This window comes from Oryzias melastigma, linkage group LG14 (assembly GCF_002922805.2).
Source record: "Oryzias melastigma strain HK-1 linkage group LG14, ASM292280v2, whole genome shotgun sequence".
Classification (NCBI taxonomy): domain Eukaryota; kingdom Metazoa; phylum Chordata; class Actinopteri; order Beloniformes; family Adrianichthyidae; genus Oryzias; species Oryzias melastigma.
This window is the reverse complement of record NC_050525.1, coordinates 24,968,473-24,994,999: the sequence shown is the minus strand read 5'-3', so window position 1 is coordinate 24,994,999 and position 26,527 is coordinate 24,968,473. Positions and strand designations below refer to the sequence as shown.

At 39.8% G+C, this 26,527-nt stretch overlaps 1 protein-coding gene and 1 long non-coding RNA gene across 3 annotated transcripts in view; one reads left to right on the top strand and one right to left on the bottom strand.

Moving 5' to 3' along the window:
• Positions 1–4,951: 4,951 nt before the first annotated feature.
• LOC112142794 lies at positions 4,952–7,373 on the bottom strand. Of its 2 annotated transcripts, none has more exons than XR_002918640.2 (3): positions 6,771–7,373; positions 6,453–6,641; positions 4,952–5,712 (listed from the first exon to the last, which is right to left on the bottom strand). It is a non-coding gene; the product is annotated as an uncharacterized LOC112142794 (long non-coding RNA). The 2 variants fall into 2 exon arrangements; XR_002918641.2 differs by having other exon boundaries at positions 6,976–7,364.
• Positions 6,628–26,527, top strand: part of zbtb16a (zinc finger and BTB domain containing 16a) — a 193,728-nt gene continuing 173,828 nt past the window's right edge. The window contains exons 1-2 of the mRNA XM_024266366.2: positions 6,628–6,758; positions 9,640–10,966. Of these exons, the coding sequence (XP_024122134.1) occupies positions 9,729–10,966 (1,238 nt within the window). The 5' untranslated portion in view covers positions 6,628–6,758; positions 9,640–9,728. The remainder of the gene's footprint in view (positions 6,759–9,639; positions 10,967–26,527) is intronic.

Sequence of the window (26,527 nt, the reverse complement as noted above, 5' to 3'; positions counted from 1 at the left end):
ACATAAAAACCTCAGGTTGCAGGAGGAAGTGTCTCACTGCTGCTAAAATTGTCCATTTGAAGGAGTTTATATTTCATAATCCTGATCACTAAACCCGGTGAAACACTCTGGCTGCAGATCGGTGTTTCTGGAGCTCTGTGCTTTTTACTTAAAAAAATCAAACTGATTTTTAAATGACATCTATTACTTTTTGTTGTATTTTTTTTAATAAGAATTAGCAGCGAAGTAGCAGCAGAGAAACTGTTTTGTGTTTTGGCTAATAGATGAGGAACATTTTTTAATGTACTCCAATGAGGTTTTTCTACTTACAATGAAAGGTAATTTTTAAATAAATAAATAAAAAGTAAAACCTTTTAAAGAAATACTGAGCCTGTTTCAGTTTTTATGGTGTTTCTGGAAAACCACCAAAAACTTTTTTTACACTGCAAAAAAAGAAACATTGGATCAATCGACAAAAGTTCTTTAATTAGTTACATTTGAAATGATTATTTTTCGTTAAATTACATTTTTAAGGGATGTTTTACTGAACTAATATTTTTGAAATGTAAAAAAATTAAAGATTTTTTTGTAAATTGATAAAATGTTTCACTTACAGTGTGAATATAAATTATATATATATAATTTGATGGGTTTTTTTGAGTCATAGCTACAAAAAAAAGCCAAAAAATGCATTAAAAAGCTAAAATGTGCATTTACACCTTCAATTATTTGGTCAATTCTTCTTAAACATTAAAAAAATAAATATTATCCACTTAAAAAAAGTCTTTTTAAAAGCATTTTAAGGCTTGTGCAGAATCAAACCACTACAATTGCAGAATATGTCATACTGAAATGTTTAGTTTCTATATTAACCTGGATGTAATGTCCAATACAATAATCACATTCTCAGGACATCGTGGTTTTATTTTTAATTAAAATGTCATGGAAATAAAATGTAAATCAATCAGAAAAGGGGATTAACAGTTCTGTAAACAGAAATAAAAATGATAAAAAATACATACATAGAGACCCAATTTATGATTTTTTTTATTATATATATATATATATGTGAGCCCTCATCTTTGGTTCCCTGAGTAAAACGGTGGATTATTGCCAGATTAAGGGAGTGCCTTTTTCTTTATCCCTGGGTAAGCCTGCACAGCACGCGGCTCAGAGGTAATGAAGCACTCTGTGATCCATGCCCGGATGAATCTAAAAATTCCCAGAGCACTTCTGTATTTTAAAGGAAATGAGATTTCCTTGAAAGCTGCCTTCAGACCCGCAGTCTGTGTTTCCACCAGAAGAACTCTACCGCAACGTCCAGCTCTCCAAGAATCCTGAATGACCTTTTCTTGTGTTGGAAAATCTATTTTTATTTATTTTATTTTTATTATAAAAGCTAAAAATTAAATATATGTAGTTTGTGTACCCTTTTCCTCATTTTGCAGCATCTCATTAAGGCATGTTTTCTCTAAGATCATTTTGCTAATAGAATAACTTGGTTGATGAGATGATTTTTCTCATTATTTTCCTCTCATGAAACAAGAGTCTTTTTACTTTATTAGGATTCCTGTTTGCAGTGTAATTGTCATTTTTGTCTCTCTGGGTTTAAAGCATTGAAAACATAAAAAAATAGAACAAAAATAGAGCAGAAGAAAAAAATATGACAGTCAATTTGACTGACATGGTCCTTTGATGTATTTCTTTGGTGCTTTGAAGTTTAAAAATCTCTCTCTGATCCCTTTTGATCTATTTTATTTATGATAATGCTGTTTTAGCCAAAATCAGAACACTTGTGTCGTTTATAGGACATAGTTTCTGCAGAGTGGCAGGAGTTCATTAGAGATTCACTTCTGGGTTGTGGGCGGGGCCTTTAGCAGATAGCTCCTCCTTCCTGTCTGTTTACACCAGGGGTGCCCAATTTTTGCATGTCATGAAACAAAAGGAGAAAATAAAGAATATGATTGAATGTATTTCTTTTGATTCTGTGTTCATTAAGGTAACACACATAAGTAAGAATTAAAATTAACATTTGTCTTTGAAGTCTTTATCATCAAGGCCTAAAACAAGTTTTCTTCCAATGAAAACAGAAACTGGGACCCTAATGAGAGACGTGGAGTTTGTCTTTTGACTTTATCCGTTTTAACTAAACACTCCGCGGCTTCTGCAGCCAATGGCGGGCCAAAAGATACCTTGGCCCCCCATGGTTGACACTCTCTCCCGCTGGCTTACATCCCCTCACAACCCCAACTTAACATTGTTGGCGCAGCAAAAATGGCGAGCAATATTGGAGCTACAGACATATAGTTTTGACGAGCAAACAAAGACGTTCGTGGATCTATCCATCAGAAGGTTTTGGCCCGACGAGGATCACAAAAACTGTATTTTTGGTCTGATCCTGTTTTACAACAATTAGAAGAAAGAAAATGCAGTTTAGAGATTCATTTTCTTTATATAGGTTCTCCACCAATAATGATAAAACAATGTTGGAATAAAATATTCACACATTTAGGAGAAATCAGGTCCTATTAGGTTTTTTCAAACCAAGTTATGATGCAAATTGTTTGTGTGCAAAGAATGAAAATATTTTAAAAGTGCATTTAAAAACACTGAGACTGTAACTGTCAAAAGTCATGAGTCACACTGTGAAAACAAGACCCTTAAAAGAAGTCACAAATTCGTACCCACTTTGGCAGATTTTCTTTAAATTAACAAGAAAAAAGGTCTTACCTAGAATTCTTAATGTGAAAATCTGATTTTAAAAAAACATCTATTTTATTTTCCACTTCAAGAATATGAAGGAAAAAGCAAATAACCTGATAAACAAGCAAAACTTTATGTGTCGTTTTATTATAGTTTGATCACAAACCCTTTGGATCAGATCATCTAGAGTTTTCATGAGGAATTACTGAATAATCTTAACAATGTTGTTATTTCACCAACTTAACTTTAACATGATTAACAATTTATTGAGTGATGTTGGAAATTCAACATATTCTGGAAAAAGAGGCAAAAGATTTCACTTATTAAACATATTTTTGATACATTTTGTAAAGAAATAAAGAAAATATACATCTGCAGACTGTAACCACTGTTTTCTCAATAAGATGATTTTTCTTGCAAAAATCATCTTTCCTCCAAACCAGGGTCTTTCTGCTTTCCTAAAATTCAGATTTTGCATTGTAGTTACAGAAAACAGTGAAGGTTTTTTCTAAAAGTATGTATTTTATTTAATAATAGTGAAAGAGACTCGTGTTTATATCCCTCCTGTCTTGTATTTATTGTAGAAGGAAAACTGAATTTCTGCTGGACTACTTTTCTCTGCGTGTTCTTGTCGCTCCAACCATCGAAGGCGCCGTCGGCCTCCGACTGATAGAACGACTGAGTGATCCGTTGCAGATGCCGGATGACCCCCGACTCCCTCAGAAAGTCCACTCTGACCCGGCTTATCCAACGCTTCCATTTTATCAGCCCCAGTCAGTCAAGTGTCGATGTGAGCCCGAGGCGCGAAGGTGACTCGACTCATCAACGCCGAGGCCCGCCCACCTTCCTGGCCTTCCTTGCGGTTGCTTTGTAAATAATTCTCCTTGCAGAAAGGCGCCATATTTAGATCTGCGCCGCCTCTGGGAGGATCTATTTTGATGGCGGTAAATATATTCCGCTAAGCCTTCAGGAGACCCACATAAGCAGGGAAACTCGTGCGAAATGGCGTGCCAGGATGCTGCGATATTCCAAGAAAACAGGAAGATTACCCAATCCGATAGGATCTGGGAAACGTATCCAAAAGAAATGCATCCATTTTTCCTCTTCCTTCTGAAGGTTGTGCAATTTATGTTTGTGAATTTATTGGAGGATCCCTGAGAGCCTTTAAATGCAGCAAAACAAAAGAATGAAAGCAGGGGGGGAAATGAAAGCTTAGCTAAGAGGTCGCCCCCAGTCAACATTAAAGCAAATACATCAATCAAGTTTATGTCGCGCAAAGCTCAAACGTATGCTTTTAGTAGAAAGGACCGCCACAGTTTGATCAAGCCTGATAATTATGAGGTGTACGACTCACTGCGTCTCTAAATATTTGACAACAGAGGAGAATTAAAGCAGTCAGGGGCTGGTAATGCACCGCAATATTTCCCGAGAGCCGCTCTGTGGATTCATCATTTTGGTCCTTGAGTGTCTATGTTGCGGGAAATTGCTTCATATGTGGAATTAGAGGAGCTCCATACATCAGGGCGGAAGAGTTAAGAGATTGAAATGAACAAGCTGCTCACTCCGCCAAAGAAAAGTTCGTTTTTGAGCAACATTTGGATCATTTTTCATCAGTGGTGGCAGAAAACGGCCACATTTTGAAGAGCAAAAGTTGAAGTTGGAGAAGCTGAATGAGGAGCTGTTAGCTGTTCATTTTTTGTTAAACTTTTCCAGTCACCATGTTGGAGTCGTTTTGCACAAAAGAAAATGCTAGAAATGTTTTTAAAATAAAAGGTTAAATGAAGGATGGAAAATATAAAAAAATAATTCAAATACTACTAGCAAAAGTCACTAAGAAACTAGAAAAGTTTCATTACCTGTGATAATATAGTGCGAATGCTTTTTCCTGAAAGTAGTGGCTAAAGATGCTGAAGCTTTTTGCTGAAAATCATCATGCAAATTACTTTAATTGTTGAGAAGATTTGCTGAAAACTGTTGAATTTTCTAAAATACTGGACATTTAATTCAATAGCTATGACAGAGCGCTGAAGTTGACCTCAATTTCTGAAAACTTTATTGTAAAATTGCTTTAAAGTACATGCCAATTTTGTAAAAATATGTAGTGTGATGTTTAAATATAAGTTAAACTCTAAATTATCCCAAAAACCTTAAAACCTTACCATGAAAATTCTATTTTTTGAGGTTTTAAATGCATTTAATGTTCTTTCCTAAACATTCACACACCTATTGAAAACAAAGAAATACCTTCAATTTAAATATCTGACAAAAGTTGAGTTATTTGCATTTATTTTGTGACACATTACATCATAATGTCAGACTGAGTTTATATTTTTATTTAGTTGAAGGCTTTGCAACGATCAATACTTAAAAAAAAAAAGCCAATCGAGTCGATTTTTCTCCAAAAACAAACCAGACAGTCGTACTTTACTTTTTAGAAAAATAAGACACAGATTTGTATTTATATTATTGATACTAGTATGATAAAACTGTAACATAAAGAAATAGTTTGAGAGAAGTTAACATGACTTCCTTTCAAAATAAAAGTCAAGCTGGTTCACGTGGGATCATCTCAACGCAGCAAATGTAGGAGGAGGTGTTATGTCAGCTGTGATAAAAAAAAATAATAAGTTTGTCTTCTTTTCCTTTTAGCTGCTTCCTTTAGAGGTTGCCTCAGCCAATCACCTGCCTCCATCTATAAACTTAAAACAAACAACAAATTACATTTCTAGTTAAAAAAATACTACTAGCAAGAACATGAAAAAAGTTTGTATTATTTGAATTTATTTTGATAAGGATACGATTCTCAAAATAGGAAATAGTTTGCAATTTTTGACAGAAGTTAACATGACTTCCTTTCAAAATAAAAGTCAAGCTGGTTCACATTGGATCATCTCAATGCAACAAATGTTGTAGGAGGAGGTGTTATGTCAGCTGTGATTTAAAAAAATATATTTATATATTTGTCTTCTTTTCCTTTTAGCTGCTTCCTTCAGGGGTTGCCTCAGCCAGTCGTCTTCCTCCATCTATAAACTTAAAACAAACAAATTAAACTATTAAAAATACTACTAGCAAGTCACTAAGAACATGAAAAAGTTTGCATTATTTTCATGTATTTTGATAAAGACACAATTTTAGAGATAGGAAATAGTTTGAAACCTTTAACAGAAGTGTACATGATTTCCTTTCAAAATAAAAGTCAAGCTACATCACATGGGATCATCTCAGTGCAGTAAATGATGTAGGAGGTGATTAAATCTTTTGTTTAGCATCTTAGTGAATAATTAGTAAATTTAACAAACATACATTGAATCAGAGCTAATTAAGTGACCCTTTACTGCATTTTTCAAACTACAAAGCTGCACTTTAAATGCTTGAATTTGTTTAAAAAGTAGAAAATCTGCCTCATATTCTGGAATAAAAAAATCATAATCTGTAACCAAACCTGAAAACATGTCTGGAGTTTATTGTAAAAGATGTGAGTAAAGGTCATGGAAGGTCACACAGCCAATATTTAACCTAAAAGGTTTTTTTTTGTAATTTTTATTAAAAATCAAAGAGTTTTAAGGTGATTATAGCAAAGAGCTGCTGGAACAATGTAACTGTGGACTACATGATGTGAATAAAGATTCTTGGTTAGAGATAATCATTAAAAGAGAAGTTTTTCTGCTTGGATTCCTTCCGTTTTTAGATCTTCGCTTTAGAAAGAGGAGATCTGGAGTTTGCCAGCAGCTGCGTGTCCAAACAGCTGCAGAGAGGGCAGTGTCGCTCACCTTTCCTTCCCTGCTGTACTGGAGCGGTCTGACACGAGACAGCCCCCTAGGTGTCTCACTTTCTCAGTGTTTGTATGGGCTGGAGCGCAGCGCCGTCTGCCCGCCTGCCTTCCTGTCTGCCCGCCTGCCCGCCTGCCTGCCTGCCTGCTGCTCGTCTGGCTGCGTTGACGTCAGCGCCGTGTTGATTTGCTAAGGCGAGAGAAGAAAGGAGTTAGTGCGTGTTGAGAGAGCGGGCACTGCGAACTGCCTTACTATGGTGTAGCCCCCGATCCCCGTGCACCATACGGAGACAAACGTGCAACTTAGGTGAGTACCGACCCGGGCTGCACGAGCGGCGGCGGCTGCATTGACCTCCGCCGGCGACAAGTGCCTCCGCTCCGCACGCGTCTCCGTGCGTTATTCCATTCACCATCTGGATGTTCGCGTGCGTTTCGCGTGTCCCCGTTCAACCTCTTGGCTGAAGTTAACGCCACTTCGCCAACTGCAAGTTGCTCCGGAGTTGCGGCTAAAAACAAGTGTTTACCTGGTGGCGCTGCAAGGTGTGGAAGTTTGCGTTAACGTGCGCTGTGGTGGAGATATGGCAATTGACGTAACCCTCCCCGTCTCCCCCTCTGTCTGGTTAGTATTCTGGAGATTGAGTCAGAGGACGTGAGGTCTGGCTGCTTCACCTGGAGCCAGACAGCTCATGACGCCGGGCTGCGGGGCGCGTGAGTGGACATTTAGATTTTGGAGACGCAAATTGTGCCATTTGGTGACAGCGACGCACTTGTTCGTCCTTGTGTCTCCAGACGTGGTTGATTTAACCGTGATGACATCACGGGGAGACAGTGCTCTTTAAGCAAACCACAGGTGATTGATTGATTCATTGATTGATTGATTAATTGGGCTCGATTGTCAATAGTGGCTTGCACGCGCATGCTGCGAGGTGAGAAGCTGGTAGCCAACGCGATGGCACATTGATCGGCTATCGAACCTGTCTGATCCCTCTCGTCCACTCCTCCTCTTCATCCTCTTCACCGGCAGCGGTGGAGTATTTAACCCCCGGCTTAAACAAACTCCGGCGATGCCAGCACTTTTTTTGATTTCCTCGGTGCCATTTCTGCTGTCTGTCTGTCACCGTCTGGGATATTGAGCGGCGTGGATTCCTGTTGTGGCTGGCTCGTCGGGGCGCGCAACGCCAGACGCACTCGTGACCGGATTGATTCCGCTCTCCTCCTCAAGTCTGCCCTGACATCCAGGGGAAGGGGTCTCCTCCATGTACTTAACGCCGTGCGTGCTGTTCATGTGCGTAATGCACAACCTTTTGTGTATCATCCGTCTGGTGGTGGACGAAGAGGGCTGTCTAGACGCGCGCGCGCAGCTCCCCGTCTCCAAATCCAAACTTACTTTCAGAGCGCGCAGAGCATCGATCACCAAACGGGCTCGTAAATCGCAGCTAAACATGTAGAAAAGATCACGCAGGGTTGGAGGCATGAACCCTCAGCTGTGGCTCCATCACCACAAACCTGTGGATTACATTTCAGGAGCTCCACTTCAGGTCAAATTATTCTAAATGTAAAAGTTTCCAATAGAAGTTTTGCAGAATTTTCTTCACATTAATGAGCAGATCAAGAGGAAAACGCTAAATGAGCTGCCACATCTTGTAATTGGTCATAGAGCTGGATAAATGAGGCCATCAATGGGCTCAGGCAGAATGTGGGTCAGGGGATGGATTTAACTCTTTCCCTTCTGCGTCCTCTTTTTATCTATTTCCATTCAAAAAAAGAAACAGATCAGTGTTTTGTTGTTCTTCTTATGTCAATCGTTTGAGTTTATTTAAGTCGGGGTCAAAAAAGGTTTCAGGAATGAGGTGGAGCAACATGTTGTTAGCTTGAATAAAAGCAGATCTCCGGCGTTTGGGAGCTCTCTGAGGCCGTGTTGTGGGTTTTTTGCCTCATCTTGCTGTCTTTTTCACCCGTTTTTTGGCCACTGCTCTCCTGCTCCCGTCTGTGATGAGAATACTGAGTAAGATGCTATTTAATTTCAGAGAGGCTGCTGACGCTCTTTGTGAAGCAAGCGGCGGCGAAAGCCCACAATTCCGCCTTGTTTAACTGGTGTACGTCCCCATCAGATAAGCAAATGAAGACATCTCTTTAACATAACATATGCTGGACCTATTGGTATGCAGGATGAGCCTGTTGGACGGCTAACAAATTGTCTCTCTTCAGAAAATCCAATCAGTGCCGTCTGCTAATATAGGAACAACGCCACTAAGTATTCTTCAGCGCTCTGTGTGTTTGTAATTCCAGCCTGGAGAAGTTTGATATCAAACACTTTTCAGGAGAAATGTTCCCAATTTGACAAAAAACATGTTTTTATGGCATTTTTTTTAAATAATAATGGACATATATAAAGAAAATGAAGCTAAAAATGGGATTTCTGAGGATTTTTTTATTCAAATCGCTGTGAATCAGGAGCAGACGGAAAACAATTGATTTGAAAAAGATCCATTCTGATGCAGACGTCTTATTTAGCTAGTTTGAAACTGTCCGTCTGGATATCTACAATGTTGCTCGCCATGTTTGTTGCGCTGGTTATGTTAGGTTGGAGGTGTGAGGGGCTGTAAGGTAGTGGGAGAGCGTGCAAACCGATGGGTGATGGGAAGTGGGGGTGGGGTTGCTTTGCACCAACAATCCCACCTGCAATGATTATGTTAGGTTGGAGGTGTGAGGGACTGTAAGCTAGTGGGAGAACGTGCAAAACGATGGGAAGTGGGGGCGGGGTTGCACTGCACCAACAATCCCACCTATAACAATTATGTTAGGTTGGAGGTGTGAGGGGCTGTAAGCTAGTGGGAGAGCGTGCAAACCGATGGGAAGTGGGGGCGGGGTTGCTCTGCACCAACCACAACTTGAACTTCTATCACTTTGCAGAAACTATGTCCTAAAAAACGACACAGAATGTTCGATTTCGGGTAAAAATTATGATCAAAAGATCTCCTGGAAATGGTTCTAAATTGATCAAAAGATGTTCGCAGTGGGATTTTGAATAAATGTATTTTTTAATTACATTTATTTTCAAGGTCATGAAGAGTTTTGAGCTGCAAATTCAATTTTAGTAAATAACTGGCCACTCTAAAATAGCTGCTTAAATAAAAAAAGAAAACTATTTTCCCCCATTGACATTTTCTCTGTTTTTTTCCATGCAGGTTTGATTTTGTTTACAAAAACAGCAACGATCTCTGCTGAGCGGGGAAGGCGAGCCTCATGAGTGGGCCTGGCAGGTTACATCAATATCATGGATTTAACTAAGATGGGTATGATCCAGCTCCAGAACCCCAACCATCCCACTGCCCTGCTGCACAAGGCCAACCAGATGCGCCTGGCGGGGACCCTGTGCGACGTGGTCATCATGGTCGACAGTCAGGAGTTTCACGCTCACCGGACTGTGCTCGCCTGCACCAGCAAAATGTTTGAGATCCTCTTCCACCGCAGCAGCCAGCATTACACCCTGGACTTTCTTTCACCAAAGACTTTTCAGCAGATTTTGGAGTATGCTTACACTGCCACTCTTCAAGCCAAGGTGGAGGACTTGGATGACCTTCTGTATGCAGCCGAGATCCTGGAGATCGAGTACTTGGAGGAGCAATGCCTCAAGATCCTGGAAACCATCCAGTCGTCTGACGAGAACGATGTGGATGTCAACGCTAATGACGGGAGCACAGAAGACGACGAGGAGCGCAAAGGCCAAAATGGAGCCAAGAACTCCAAAAAGCATTCCCTGGAGACTCCCAGCCTGTCGGGAGCTCAGCAAGCCTCCAACATGCCTGGCATGGTTGACCAGAGTCCCTCTGTCTCCACCTCCTACAGCGTCTCCAACCTGAGTCCCACCAAAGCGGCTGTGGACAGTCTGATGAGCATCGGCCAGTCTCTGCTCCAGCAGGGCTTCGGCGGCGAGCAGCCCGTCCACATCAACTCCCACCACCTGATGACCGACATCAAGACTGAGATGATGCAGGTGGACATGAGCGGCAACGGCCACGACAGTCCTCAGAATATGGAGTCCGGCGTCTCGAGCAACGGCGAGCGAAGCGGCGAGGACAGGAACCGAGACGGCCCCGGAACGCCAACGAGGAGCAGCGTGATCACCAGCGCTCGAGAGCTGCATTACATCCGCGACGACAACATGGGCGACCAGCAAGCCGAAGTCAGCCAGATGGGGCTGGAAGCCATGGCAGGAATGACCGAGAAACACCTGGCCTCGCTGTACTCGCTTCCTGTCAACCATAAATCCGACGCCATGATGTCCATGCCGGTGTCCATGGCCTCCGGGCTCCCCATGTCCCCCGCCCTGGCCATGTCCATGGACTTCAGCGCGTACGGGGGGCTGCTGCCGCAAAGCTTCATCCAGAGAGAATTCTTCAGCAAGCTCGGGGAACTGGCGGTGGGCATGAAACCGGACGGCAGGAACCAGCACGAACGCTGTAACGTCTGCGGCGCAGAGCTGCCAGATAATGAAGCCGTGGAGCAGCACAGGTAAGCTAACGTCTGTTTAGCTTCTGAGCCGGAAACGAAAAAAGTAACATTTCTGCACAATATCCTGTTCAAATGAAAATGGGTTTTAAAACTTCACAATTGTGTGAATGTTTAGTAATCATTCACACCATAGTGATTCTCCTGCTCCTTTCTGTATGTTTTTCAGCACATAAAACTCAATCACACTTTCAGTGATTTCATCATTCTTGGTATCAAAACTTTCAGTTTGTTCAGATTATTACTGCTGTATTTTTGGTTTTCATATTTTTATAGTTTTTGAAATATTGAGCAAAATATGCCCCATAGGAAATGAATCTTCAAATTTCAACATTTTAAGTAGATTAGAAACAAGTCTTTAATATATTTATGGACTATGTTTTCATCTTATGTAGTAGTTTAAAAAAAAAATTGAGTTTAGCTAATATTTTAGCAACATGCTAACGCTTTTGGCTAGTTTATCTATTGGAGGTTTTTTAGGGTAATTCAGAGTTTAGCTTCTATTTTAGCATGAGGCTAATGTTTTGACTAATTTAGTTTACTGAGGAATTTGAGGCTGTTTTTGATTTTAGCTAGTATTTAAGCAATGTGCTAGCTTTTTTTTTAATCTAATTTGGCATTTACTGAAGATTTTTTTTATGCTAATTTGGAGTTTAGCTAATATTTTAGCAACGTGACAATATTTTTGGCTTATTTGTTATATACTGGAATTTTTTTAGGCAAATTTAGAGTTTAGCTTCTATCTTAGCAACATGCTAAAGTTTTTAACTAATTTAGTTTACTGAGGATTTTTAGGCTATTTTGGAGTTTAGCTAGTATTTAAGCAACAAGCTAGCTTTTTTTGGCTAATTTGGCATCTATTAACATTTTTGTGCTAATTTGGAGTTTATCTAATATTTAAGCAACACACTAAATATTTTTTGCCAAATTTGCACGTGTTCGGGATTTTTAAGCAATATTACCATACATTTTTCAGAAATTTAGGCCAACTTTGGCGCTCTTTCATAGTTCTTTAAGAAAATTTCCAGTCTTTGAGCAAATTCAACATTTTGCAAACAGCTTTTGCATTATAAGCAAATTCCTTTGGACAACGCTTTAAGCAAAAAGCATTTACACTAGAATTATAGCAGGTAATGCAACTTTTCTTGTTTCAATTGTTTTCTAAACATAAACTGTAAAAAGTGAAGCATTGGATCAATTAACAGAATTTCAGTAATTTCTTTCATTTTAATTGAATGATTTTCATGAAATTAAACTTTTGCTTTCATGGTTTACTCAGCTACTCATAAACAAATATAATAATTTGTTTATTGATCCAAAGTTTCACTATTTACAGTGTCAAATCTTTGTAAAATAGGGAAAGTAGTTTTCTTTTGTTCTACTTGATGGACCCTAACAACAACTGAAGCGATCCCTTTATGTTTCCGTTTTATTGCACTTGCATGAGTTCCATTTACAGTCACATAAAGCCCAGTTTTGTGCAGCCGCCAGCTCGGAACCACAGATTTACTCCTTTAGTAGCTGCCAAGCCTGCCCAGGTGACTGCTGAAGCAATGCTGTCTTAACATTGTCCAAGACCATTAGTCACACCTTCCGAGATGTGGGCGGCAGCTATCACACACACTTACCAATGTGGAGCTCCCTCATCCAGGACCCGCTCCCCTCCCTTTTCCCATAACTGCACAAGGGGGGCCCTTATTAGCTTGATAATTGGAGTAGACGGTCAGCTCAGGAAATGAGTGCTGAACCTGAGACAAGGAGGTAGTTCTAGGACAGGGGAGTGGCAGCTGCGCAGCACTGTTTCAGTCGCTGCATATAAATAAACCTGTAAGGCTGAGTAATTTTACAACATGCTCAGAAAACTCCCTATTGATCAGAGAGCAGGAGCCTTTTTCAGATCACGGAACAGACAATATTTTTACAGAACGGCCTGTTGTTTCCCTTAACTTTTGAGGGTAAATTAATCTTAAGTAAAATATGTCCCGCTGCTTTAAACTTTATTTTTACACTAGTTTTTTGTGTAGAAATCATGAAAATGTCAATTCGAAATGGACGCCAACTTCATCCCTGTCCGACTTTTAAGGGACGACAAATAAAAAATAATAAAAAGAGTCACTAAAACAGATTTTCTCCAAATATAATAAATGAATCCACCCTTTAAACAACTTTATAAGTAGAATTTGGTAACATTAGACATCATTAAGTTGCTACATTTTATGCATTATTATTGCGGATGAGTGGAAACTAATGCCAACAAATGCCTACTTACTATTAATCTATATAGTGCGGGACTATCTAGTGCCCTGGATTTTAAAGCAATTCGGACATGATGCTCACTACTTTTCTTTTTTCTATACGTCGTATATGATGTCACCGATTGCACAAAGTGAAAATTGAATCGAATCATGACGTCTATTTGTGACTCAACTATGTTCTGGTAATAAAATTGTGGATGGTTTAATAATAAGAAAAAAAAAATTACCTTTCAACACGCTTTTTTGTCGCAAAAAATTGAAATTGTTCGACCGCAATGTATTGTGTTGTGTAGTCGCTAATGTAGTGATCATCGATGCATGCTAGCAAGGACTTCTGGGAAATTTCACTCGATTTTGGAATTGTAGATTCGGACAGTATTAAAAAATGGTGAATGCACTATATAGTTCACCATAGAGCACATGTGTCAAAGTCGAGGCCCAGGGGCCGGATCCGGCCCTCCGCTTAATTATATCCGGCCCTCCAGATCATTTTATTTTATTGTTATTAATGAACCGCTTATTTCTAACTTTTGACAAAATATATTTTTATGGAGAGTAAAGTATTGAAAGTTATTTAAGGTTCAAGATGATTAATTCTGGAATAATAGTCCTGCTTGTTTTTATTCATAGTAAAAAGTTACATTTTAAAAATTTGGACATATTTTGTTTTTGTCTGTTAAACGCGGAGGACCACTGCAGTACAGTACCGATACCTGTCTTGACCCAGTTGACTCACACGTCTTGTTCGATGTGTTCTTACATCATGTGAGGATTTCTGCACCGTCAGAGAGATCTTTTCTCTTCTGGAAACTTCTTTTTTTCTCAACTTGAAGGCCACCTTCTCACCCTGCAGTGTTTGCTCAAATCAATAGGAATGCAAAGTGGTTAAAGTTCACTTGTGGATTTGAACCCCCTCACCCATCTGATCGTTCTGGAGCCCAGTATCTTGGCATACATAGCTTTGAGCCGATCCAGTCCAAGTTTTTTTTTTTTTCCTTTAGCTGAGAATGAATGTCAGGGAGCGTCTTTTACCCATGGGAGAGGTGTCCTTGTTTGCAGTCACACTCTGCATTACAGTGCAGCGTTTCCACACTGTTTAATAAGTTGCTTACTTTTCGCCGCTGGTAATTACTTCTGAAAGTGTAGACTTTTGTGTGGCCTTCATGACAAGTGGCCATTATTCATCCAATAAAAGGGGACTTTCTGCATGGATTGACACTGTGTTCGTCCTTCCGTAAGGAAACAAAAAAGAATCAACTATAAAGGTGGATTTTGAGCTGCTTATGATTCAAGCGCAATAGCTTAAAAATGCACTTAAGCTTCCAGCCAGTAATATAGTCTCAGTGTATTAATGGACAGGCTACATTAGCCTCCGTCATGAGAAAAGTCTGCTGTGAGTGAAATGGTTGCCTGTGTTTCAAGAGGAATTTCATCAATCTGCTCAAGCTGGGAAATCTTGAACCGTTTCATGCATTGATCTCCGCGCTTCAGCCTGCAGCATACTAATGGGTTAATTTGCAGTGGTTGATACGCAGACACGACACTCTTTAATATTGCATGTGCTGTCCTGACAGCCTCGTGAAGTGGAGAAATCAAACATTGCATCACCCCACTTTCTGCTTCGCTGTCCATACATGAAAGCTCGGTTGTGCAAGCCTGACATGCTTGGTGCTCCTCATGTCTTCTCAAATTCCTTTGTGGGTCATTTGATAGCAAATCAAGTTCACGCTTCGTTTCTTTTTTTTGTGTGTGTGTGTACAGCCGTCACACTGTCGATCCTTCGTGATGTTTTATTTCAGACAAGCGGAGTCGTGTTTCCTCGGACTAATTACACATCATTTCAGCGCGGTCGCCGTGTCAGGGTCGCCGTTGTCCCTCCAACAGGCGCATAAAGAGGTTGGCAGAGTTCACTTGGAGCAGGCAGGTCAAGTCAAACATGAGTGTAATTGTTTCCAGATGTGGCACAGGTCAGTGGTGTGAGGTGTCTGTGTGTGTGTGTTAAAACCAACGCACCAGAAAGTACCCACTTCCTGTATAAATCTGGTCTCCGCTGCCTCTCATTCCTCTGTGCCCTGGATTATATCATAACAAGCGCCACACCTACTCTGACACTCCGCAAGTGTTGTGTTTAAAGGTTCTCGTAGACGTGCGTGTTGATGGGAAGAAATAAAGGGTCTTGTCAGAACAAATACATAATAGTCCTAATTTAATAGCAGTAAGCTTTTGTCCTTTTTTCAAAGCGTGCAATCAGATATAACACATTTGATTTGTGCATTTGGGACACTTCAATCAAATATAACTATACGGTTTTTATAAGTATGGAGCTAAATTGGGACCAATAGTGTTTGAAACCCAAATAAAACTAACTGAAAAAATATATTTTTGAATGAATGAAATGTTTTTTCAGTCAGGTAAAAATACATAAAATAACATCCTACATAGTCAATCACAAGGGAATGGGCGGAAGCGAACTTATATAATCCCACCACATTGTTTTTACATGAATTATCAACATCTTGTTCAGGATTTCATGTCAAATATTTATATCCTACAATCAGATTCAGGTTATTAAGGATCCTTAAGATCAGTGATGTAATTACATTTCAAACATCCACAGACAAGTCATTTATTTTGTTTAAAAAAATTGAACTTTAAATTTCAAAACTTTTTTTCCAGTTTTAACTCTGAATGGACGGTTTGTATGCGATAAAACTCTGATTTTTACAGCCGTCTTCAGACTATGATCGTAGACAAAACCCCCATTTTCCTACCGTAATTATCCAAGTTCTCAGAGTCAGTGAATGCACCGGGACTGAAGTTACCACCCTCATCTATTTTGATTGGTCCTTTGTGTTAGCCCCGCCCCAACATGGCTAAAAGTTTTGAAACTGAAATTTTAAGATTAAAAAACTTTAAAAAAAAAAGTTGAAAGTGGGGAAAAAAAAAGTTTTGAAACTGAATTTTTTTGTTTTGAAACCTAAAAAACAGAACATTTCAAGTTGAAAAGAATTAAGTTTATTTTAGAATAGCAAAGAGTTTTGGACATCTTAAATTTTTTGTGGCCAAACACCAATATTCTTTTCAATTTGTTTTATTTGGGGGGGTTTGAAATAATTTGGTCCCAATTTAGCTCCATAAAATAGGAGAAGATAAGAATACAGATCTAGTTGTGTGTTTTATTGCAGAATTTGGTGAAAACAATAAATAACGACCAAATGTTAAAAATAAAAATAAAAACTGCTCAAAATAGACTAGAAATGACCTGTTGTGGTCTCGTGTGCGCTCCACCTGTGTGTGTCTGCTTATGATGCAACCACAAAGACATAATCACGTGCCTGCTTCTATTAATCCAGGTCAGTTAGGTAAAGGTGAAGCACGGAGAGGTTAACGTCAGAGCAAACAAACATACAGTGCACAGCGGCTGAACTAAAGCCAAGTCTGAATGTACGTAGGATTTCTCAAAAAAACAAACAATCAGGACACCTTTGATAAATCAGCTGCAAACCTAGCAGTGGAAGTACAAAAATCCTCTATAAATATAGCATAAAGTTGAAACGTGACCAAAAATGTTGGTAAGCATGAAACAAAGAGTATGCTAGCTGTTATTTCCGCCCTTTCAATCGCAAAAAAAAAAAAAAAACTATTGGATATTTAACCTTCAAAGTCATGCACCCTCAAAAGCATTGTGCTAAGTGCTGGATTTAGACAAACGATAGTTAAAATACCTTCTCATCAGCATTTGAGTGACAAATCCATCCCTGAACTATATGTGAAGGCCAACTGTAAGGAGTCTGAAGCTTCTCCATCCACTGCAGAGAGAGTCATTTTCACTTCAGATACTTGAAGCTCGTCTTTTCTTTCTATTCTTTTCCTAGGTATGTGCAGCAAACACACATTTACTTCTTGAAAGCACGGAAAGCAGTGGATGAATAATTTTAAGTGTTTTTTTCTTCTTTTACCACAAAACAAAATAGTTTGAAAGGAAAAAAGCATGAAAGCTGTAACATAATGGGGGATTTTGTTCTTTCTGCTTAAAAAATCATCAGTAAAAAAAAAAACAGTATTTTCTGTCAACACGAAATAAATAGTTTTAGGATTCAAATCTAAATATTGTGGCACCACAAAGTTATTTGGACCTGCTATCAAACCTGGACCATTTGGGTCCTGTACCGCGTCCGGTGACGGGTTAGGATACCGGGTTTGGGTACTGGTACTGAACACGTCTGGAGGACCATTCCGTGTCCGTTAATCCAGACCCTTGATTTTACGAACAGCCAGCATGTCAAAAAAGGACGGGCTTTACGTTTAACTCGTGCGGTCAATAAACACGCAATACAAGTTAAATCAGGTCAGACTTTGACCAATCAGGGACTTGGATTTGATGTATGGATGGTGTTGCTTTTAATTAGTGGAAGCGCCAAAGTTCGGAAAATTGATCCTGGACGAGAAATTATCCATTGTGGTTTCAAGCTTCTTCCAACTGTAGAGGACAGACATGTGCTAGTAAACAATAGAAAAAGACGGAGAAGAAGCCCCTCCCTGCTTGTCCAGTGTGAACCCCATGGACTAAATGCGCGTTCATTTAGCACGATTTTGAACGTGTCACATGGTGTATGTAACTTTACAGAGACTACTGGAATATTTCAATCCCCATGGCCTTGAAAACTAATGTATGCTACAGATTTTGTGTAAACAAATGCAAATGATGCACAAGGCTATTTTTGTAGAAACAGACTAACAAAGGACAAAAAAGTACTCGGTACACTTAAAAAGTGCTTGGTATTCTGAACTCTAGTTCACAGGAACTATCCTTGGTTTATCTCTTTCTTCTAATCGCCCATTCTCATGCAAATGACTGACCCTCACTGTAATGTATAAGTAAAAATGACACTTTTTAGCATATACATGAAGATAATATTCAAATCTTTTATGTCCCTTTTTTCTTTTGAATGTTTTAGAAAGTGAATGAAGAGGACACATCCGTGATTCCTGCCCTTGCTCCTCGTCATCTTTACTTTTTTGTTTGGGTGAAGGTTGTGTCGGGGTGTAAGGTGGCGGTGGAAATAATCACCCCGCATTAACCTCCGCACGCGCGCACACTCGTGTTCATTGCTTTCCACACACGTTCCCCTCAGCAGCAGCAGCCAGAGCTCACTCTTCCATTTCCTCTCCTTTTGTGGCAAAGGGGGACGGAGGGCCCTCTAATACCCCAGGCCCCAGGTGTTTAAACAGCAAGCCCATGGCCCTTATCTGTGCATATCGGAGAAAGACAGATAACCCTTGGCAATCCTTCTTAGTGAACCAAGAAGCTCGGATCGCTGTCCACACCGTTTTTTTTTTTTTTTTTTTGGAAGTGATAGCTATGCATGCATGAACATGTGTAATGGGCATGCTGAGGTCGGGTCAAGTTGTTTCCTAACATGCTGACTTTTGTGTTTTGGCCACAATCAAACATTAACTTCAAGGTTTTACACTTTAACAGCAGAATTGATTGAGTTCGCGATCTCTGTGTAATAATATAGCTTTTAGGGGTGTAAGATATCAAAGGTTCGATTCATATCATAATTTTTGGTAGATGATATGATTCATAGTCCATATTAATCCATCTAATACACTGACCTAGAATTGATGCTGGACTTCTTTAGCCAAAACTTTACCCAGTGTTACTCAGAGATAAATATCTGGCATTGAACAGTGCAGGTGAAGTTTTCCAGATTCCTTGAATTTCTTGCAAGATAATTAAGTGACTAACCAGAATACTTAATACCTGTCTTCCTGTACTCCCACCTACCCCACCACAAAGGAACATCACTTTATACTTTGAACATTTTGCAGCATATGGACACTTTTGTGACCTTAAATCACTTAATGCTGACTATATTGTTATAGATTTTATTGAAATGTCTTTTTCCTACTGAGTCACCTGATCGTTTTTCATACTCAGTGCTTGCTCTTTGGCCTGTACGCTGCCAGTTTATTAAGTTTCATATTATCCTATGTATATGACAAAAATTTAAGTTGAAGTGTAAATTAAATATGTATACCAACAAACAAGTGAACAAGAATTGATGTTGAATCTTTTCACATTTTAGTTTCATAAAGATCCGCCCACTGTTGTTTTTCAAAATAATACAAATGGAACATTATTAGAACACTGCATGGGCATTGCTAAATTCAAAGTATTTCTAAATATTACTGTAGTGATTACTACATCCGTAATATAAAATGTCTCAATCCAACCAGTATTTTCCAATATTGGAGTAATTGATTTATTTCCTTTTGTAAAGATTTTATAATGATTCAATTAACAATTTGACAGATCGACATGACTGGATTCTAAGAATATAAATCCAATTAAGCCGATTAATTGATAAAAATTGATCACAATTGGTTGTTTTAATTTCACAATTCACATAGTTACCACTTGTGAGAAGGAAATTCAGGCATGTTTTCTCTCTGTCGTTTCTTCCTTAAGCCTTGTGCTATCTTATGGGGTCCAGATGACCCAAGCCTTACATCGACGTGCTATCCATCCCATGACAAATGTGGATGAAGATGGACAGGATTTCATGTTTGCCAGGGAAAATCAAACACCATTGTCTTGTGGGGTCCAGATGACCCTACTCCCAACAAGGGTTACATCTTTATTGTCTTGTTTTGTGACATCAACACTTCGCTGCCCACTTTTAGACACATTTGTCATTTTTTTCCCCCAACAAGATTGTGGACATTCGTGCCAGGAGAGCTTTATTGTATAACTTAACATGACCAGTTCACTTTATGAGAAGGCAATCTCAAAAAAGAGATTTCTTTTCCCCAATAACAAACCAAAAATGCCTCGATCACTTTAAGCATTGCTGACCCATATTTAGATTTTCCAGATTCACTCTGATTGCCAGTGGGAACATCTTAGTATCTTACTATATCTGTTCTAAAAATGTGTTGAGACGCTAACAGAGACGCACATTTCCACTGGTGAGGTTTATAGCAGAAGATCCCATGTGGTTAGAAAACGATAGCGAGGTGTGAGTGATTTGTATCAGGTTAAGTGACGTTCGCTTTATTGTCTCAGTCTTGGAACATCCAAAATAAAGCATCTTGGAGAAAAGCAACCGCGTGGTTGTAACCTGCAAAACTGCAAACATTTTTTCTGCATTCTGAGAGCCGTCTTGCAACAAAGCATCCATTACATGAGAGTGGATTACCCCCTATTTGAAATCACTCGGTGAGCTAAGTCTCCCCAGCTTGCACTCAGAGGTACAGTACATGTTGGTGTAATAATCCAGTGGCACAAAAAGCCCCACTCAACGAAAACACCTCTCCAAGAAAAGCCACAGACAACAGCGGAGGGTTTATTCAAGTCCGGGCTGCCACATGGCCGGTCTTTTTATCCACAGACAGGTGCTTTTTCTGCCCTTATTGGAGGTGCACTGTTTGTTTATGCCCCTGAGGAACTGCCGCTTTGACCGAGCACGCGGTGATGGCCACAGCGGAGGCAGCTGCTGGCTGAGGCCCAATTATAGACCGGCTTTAAAAGGCTCTGGTTGAACCGTAAAGATTTACACCGCCATCGCTCTGATCTCAGATCTGGGCTCTGTCCTCACTGTCAGGGTAGGGAGATGTATCGATTAAAGACTTAACACAGGGGGGCTACATCATGTGGAATGGACACATGCACATGCTCCTCAGTGCACAAGGAGCCGGTTATTGCTTTGAGGTTCGAATAGCATCAGGTGGCGCAACTTTTGTAGCAGGAAAAGTGTGAAAATCAAGAGTTTCTGTTTGGGTTCTAGTATCCTAAAGGCAGTTATGACAACTGAAAGATCTAATCTTTGGGGTTATTAGATCCCCCGCCTGCTTTTAGATAAGAGTAGTGGGAGGGGCTTACTCACTAACAGCAAGCAGGCAAACTGGCTTGATGTGACCAGCTGGCTCTGTGTGGCTAATGGCAGACATGGCCTTGCTGGCTCAAACAAACCCATGGGGCTCTTTTTTTGTTTTTTTTTTTCTGTTGGAGCATCATGCTTTCCAAGGTTGGCACTTTTTTACTGGAAGTTGGGTGCGATGTTTTTCCATGGTAAGGGGCTCGGGGGGTTGGGGGGGGAGTACTAATTACAGGCTGTTATCAGGTGACATGCAAATGTCTTATCAACTTCCTGATGACTATCTCTGAGTCCCAGAAGCTGCTGGCAGAAGATGAGGCCATGCTTCAGTTTATCTGTCCACTCACAGAAGACGAATTTAAGCACGGAGAAAACTTTCCTACTGTACTAAAGTCCATTAACCCTCCACTTGAAAAGTCAATAGAATTAGAACGATATGGCCCTAAATTTCAGTAGGTTTTAGTTCTGGTTCAGGGACTGTGTTCTCCTGGATGTGAGGCACTCCTGGTTCTAATCCCATCGATATCCCATTAGCATCCCCTCTATGGGTCCCTGCCACATGAAAGAAGATGTGTCGGTCCCTTCTCTCTGATTCTATCGCTCTGGCAGACTGTGGGGAGGACAGCCACAAAGACTAAATGTGTTGCAGCCAAAGGGCCAACCCAAGTGTGCTTACAAATGTCCTGTCGATGAGTGTGAATGTGTGTGTTTGTGTGCGCGGATAAAGCTCCCAGTGCCACCTCTGAGGCCCCGAGTCTCCCTGGGAAGTATCAAAACTGGAGCCCTTCGTGGCTTCCAGTGAGGGAGCGTCTAATTAGCCTCTTTGTTGCCACTTGAATGGTTTGCCAAAGATTGGCAAGGGGCCCCAATGGAGTGATATCAGCAGGCTAAGAAGCTGCCCATAAAAATTACGCCCACAATTATCTCTAGCGTCATCTGTCACAAAGGAGATCTCAGGTAGGAATATGAGGACCCGAATTCAAAATGTAAGCTTTTTATCCACGTCTCCAAAGGTGGAGGAGTCATGTTAGGCTTTGTTACCCTTTCCTCCTTTTAGGGCCCTTTTCCATAAAAATAAAATAACCTGAGTACTTTTAAGTTAGTTTAATTAAAACTTGTTCAAACAACTTTTTCTTATATTCACTAAGTTGAGCCTCACTTTCCAGTCATCAATTGCCTTCTTGTGTTGGGAGGGCGGAGCCTATAGCAGCTGTCATTAGACAGGGTCTACCCTGGACAGGTGGCCTGTCCATCAAAGGGTACAATGAAGTATCTTGTTGACTCAAATGTTGTTTAAGTAATTTTTACATTTATTATTCACTTTAAAATATATATACAGGGTGTCTATGAGTTTCAGTGCATAGAAAAAATAAACATTACACGTTAAATAAGTTTTTATTTATATAATGTCTTCATCGGTCGCTTTATGTCTTGGACAAGTTTGTAGTTGATCTCCAACAGTTCCAGTTTTCTGAAATTTGCAAATATGTTTTGCCACAGTGTCGTGTGGGATTCTAATTTCATGTTTTTTGTTAAAATTTTCATGCAACCACGCAACTTCTCCCTGATCCACCAATCAGTATAATTCCAATTCATTCCTCTTTAGTCAAACGGATCATCTAGGATGTCTGAAATATTAATAGATGTATACATTACACATTCTCTTATGTGTGGTAACTTCTGGCCCAAACTGTATTTCTATTTTTGGATAGTTGGTAGAAAATGTCAGAAATGTTTTCATGCAAACTTACTGCATTTAGGCTAATAAGGATATATATATATAATATATATATATATATATATATATATATATATATATATATATATATATATATATATATAAAACCTAAGTACGAGTAGCGCTTTTTATAAACAAAGTTTGATTGATATATATAAAACAATTACATTGAAAAAAGTGAAAATAAACATTTTTTTTATTTGTAAATGTTGTAATTTCTATGACATTTATTTGTGTCAAATAGAAAAACTTAGGGATTTAACTTAAAATCCCAATAAAATCTGGAATATTCTGCTGTTTTTTTTCCACTATGGAAATTATCACTTAAATTATGCTGAATTTTATGTTTGACACAAAATAATAATGTAAGGGTTTCCTTAAACCTTTTGCAAGCTTCAGTCAAAAGGGGGTAAGATTTAAAGAAAAGAAAAGTTATTACCCGAGATGAATGTGGTTGTGTTATCTCCCAGCAGCCTGTGACTGTCTGACTGTTTTATAATGCCCTCAGATCTATACTTGTGGCAGCTGACGCGTCGCTCAGCGAGTGCCGCGGCAGGAGTGCAATGAATGTCACTACGACTTGCTGCTTTAGCGCTGACCGACACGTTTTAAGCTCCGCTGTAATCCAGGAGGGATCAGTTGGGTAAATCATGGCATAAAGCTTAAAACCATAATTGATTTATGTATTTGCTGACCGGAGACGCTCAAAGAGATTACCAGACGGAGAGAGCTGATGATGGATAGGCCTGCTCCCCCCCCACATCACCACCACCAGCGGCGGCGGCGGCTTGCTCTCACATGCTGCTGGCAAGGTGGGGGATGAATTAAACCGAAGGGAGATTTGTCTGCTTGAATGTCTGAAAACAGACTGAGTCTGAATACATGCATCATTATAGATCTGTGAAGCGCTGCATTCCAAAGGGCGACTTCACCTGCTTTTTATACATTTCAAATAAATATCTCAAAACTTGCATTATTTATTTTAAAAATACTTTGATTTTTTTATTTAATAAGGATTTTTTTTACATCATAGTTGATATAGAGCTTTTGATTTTTACTTCCTACACATCTAAAACGGTCTTCCTTTCTCAGCCTGTCAGACATCTTCAAGGTCTTTTTCTTTTTTTTTTTTACCCTTTTCAGATTGTTTTGTGTTTGTCCGTTTGTCGGCCATGAAAGGTAAGATTGTAAAAGGAGGAGGTGGTGGAGGCGGGGGGGCTATTCCATTTCCTGGACTGATCGCTGAAGCGGACGGCTTTGACATGTCATGACTCAAGCAGCATCATTTCTGCCGTTCCTGTCTCGCCGCTGACCATACAAATGATGCTGCAGGCTCCCGCCATATGCCATTAAGCATGCCGTGAAGCAGGATGCCGTTTTATCCTCCTCCCGTGCAGCCGTGCCCGGACACCCTCTGCAGCTCTTAGCTCTCTCCTCCGTTCACCTTTAAGAAAGAAAAAGCGATCACAGCGGCAGTTTTCTCTCGTGTGGCTTTGTCCAAACTCATCTCTTCCTCTCTTCCTGCTCTGCCTGTGTTTTATTGCCTCCTGTAAGTGTTGGTCTTCGGCGAGTGCAGCTCAAGCTTCCCTAACAGGTGTTTGGGTGCTTATCACCCACGTCTCTGCCCTTATCTCTGGCCCTCAGCTTCCTGCATCCTCTCTCTTGCATGCCTCAGAGTGGGGATATATTTCACTTAGCCTCTGACCCGAAACCTCCGTCTCTATCTCCTTTGGTCTTCCTCCTTCCTTCGCGCTCTTTCTCTCACTGGCGGAGCGTGCACACACCCAGGAAGAGGCTTTTTGGTAGTCAAGATGAGGATGTTTCATCATCAAGTCACTTTAAATTTGTCCAGTTTTTGTCCAATAATATAAAAAACAAATCCAGTTACATTTTCGTGGAGGTTTGCAGTAAAAAGGCCCAAGTGGCAAACTTTGATGTTGGTCCCCGAGAGTTTGATCCAACATTTTGTCAGAGTGATTGGTCTCAGGCTGTGGCCCCACCTCCACATTCCCTCCGTCCTTCCCTTTTCCCAAGTCTCACAGCGGGACAAAGGCTAAAGTGTCTTTGGGATTGGGTTGTAGTGGTTTAGAGGGGGTTGTCCCCTCCAAAGACCTGACAGGGGCCTTTTTTTTTTTTCTCTTTTTCCTTAATCCCCATCCCGAGAGGGCACAGAAGAGACAGAGCCTATGGTCTAACACCCATGAGAGAGCCTATTGTGAGCAGTGGGCTCTGTTACAGTAGGATGGATGTAGGGGTCTCAGGCCCAGATAAACTCTGGGGTCAGCCAGGCCCCTGTTATTTACAGTAGGCCCTTTCATTGGCCGAGTGAAACAGGAGCCCCCCTGGCGGAGGTGGAGGTGGTGGGGCTTCAGCGGACGACCACTGTTTGTGCTCAGCCAGGCCTCCGCTATAGGTCAAAGAGCACGGGGGTGGGGCCGCAGGGGTTACAGACCTGACTTTTGTCTGCGTGATGGGGGAGTTGCTGCTTCATGGAGGAGAGAAAAAAGAACGTATGGCGGGGAAGACGCACACACACGCAACACGCCTGTAACGGGTCATGGGGAACGCTAGAAATTCCTGACATTTTTAAAGACGGGAAATAAAACTATAGTTCCTTTTGGTTTTACGCTTGATTGTGTCTTGATTGTTTTGAGCTTTTTAAAGGAATTATTAATTTTAAAGCGATTCAGATTTTAAAAAGTATTCATTTTCACTTTATACAGTTTATATATATATATATATATATATATATATATATTATATTCTGGAGTATGAGTCGCATCAGAGTTTAAGTTACAGGCGGCAAAAAAAATGTTTCATAAAGACAAAAAATTCATGTCGGACTGGCTGAACCGTGCAAATAAACCACGACTTATACTCCAAAAATATGATACCTAACTACCTATTTGAGATATACAAATCAATTTTGTAATTTTTCTTCTTTTAAAATACATTTTAAGTTTTGAACAGCTCTTTAAAATTATAAAATGCTCATAAAAATTTTAAAATGTAAATGTTATTTTTGTGGTTTGTGGGTTTTCCACTGATTAAATTCTTAAAAGAAATGTGTGTGTGTGTGTATATATATATATAATAAGGTACATATCTATATATGGTAAATATGTGTATTTTATTTATATATATATATATACACTGTGTGTATGTATATATATATATGTATACACACACCATGTATATATGTTTTATATATGTATATCAATATGTGTGTATGTATATAGATATATATATATGTCTATACACACCATGTATTTATATGTATATTTATCTATATATGTATATCAATATGTGTGTATGTATATATATATATATATATGTCTATACACACCATGTATTTATATGTATTTTTATCTATATATGTATATCAATATGTGTGTATGTATAAGCCAGGGCGTTGCTCTGAAAAGTGAAACTTTTGCATTATTCCCAAATGTCCGAAGGCCTTCTCCTATTGTCCTGCAATGACATAGATGAGCAAAGCACAAAGGTGACCTGCTGTGGAAGCCAAAAAAAAAAAAGAGGTATCAGTAGCCAGTGTAACTTGATGCTCCAGATGTACTTGGGTCATTGTCACATGACATTCAATGCTCTGTGATAATCCTGAGTTTGTGACGGATCCAAATGGTCAAAGTGAGTCTCTGACAATACTTGCTGCCAAGGATATTTATTA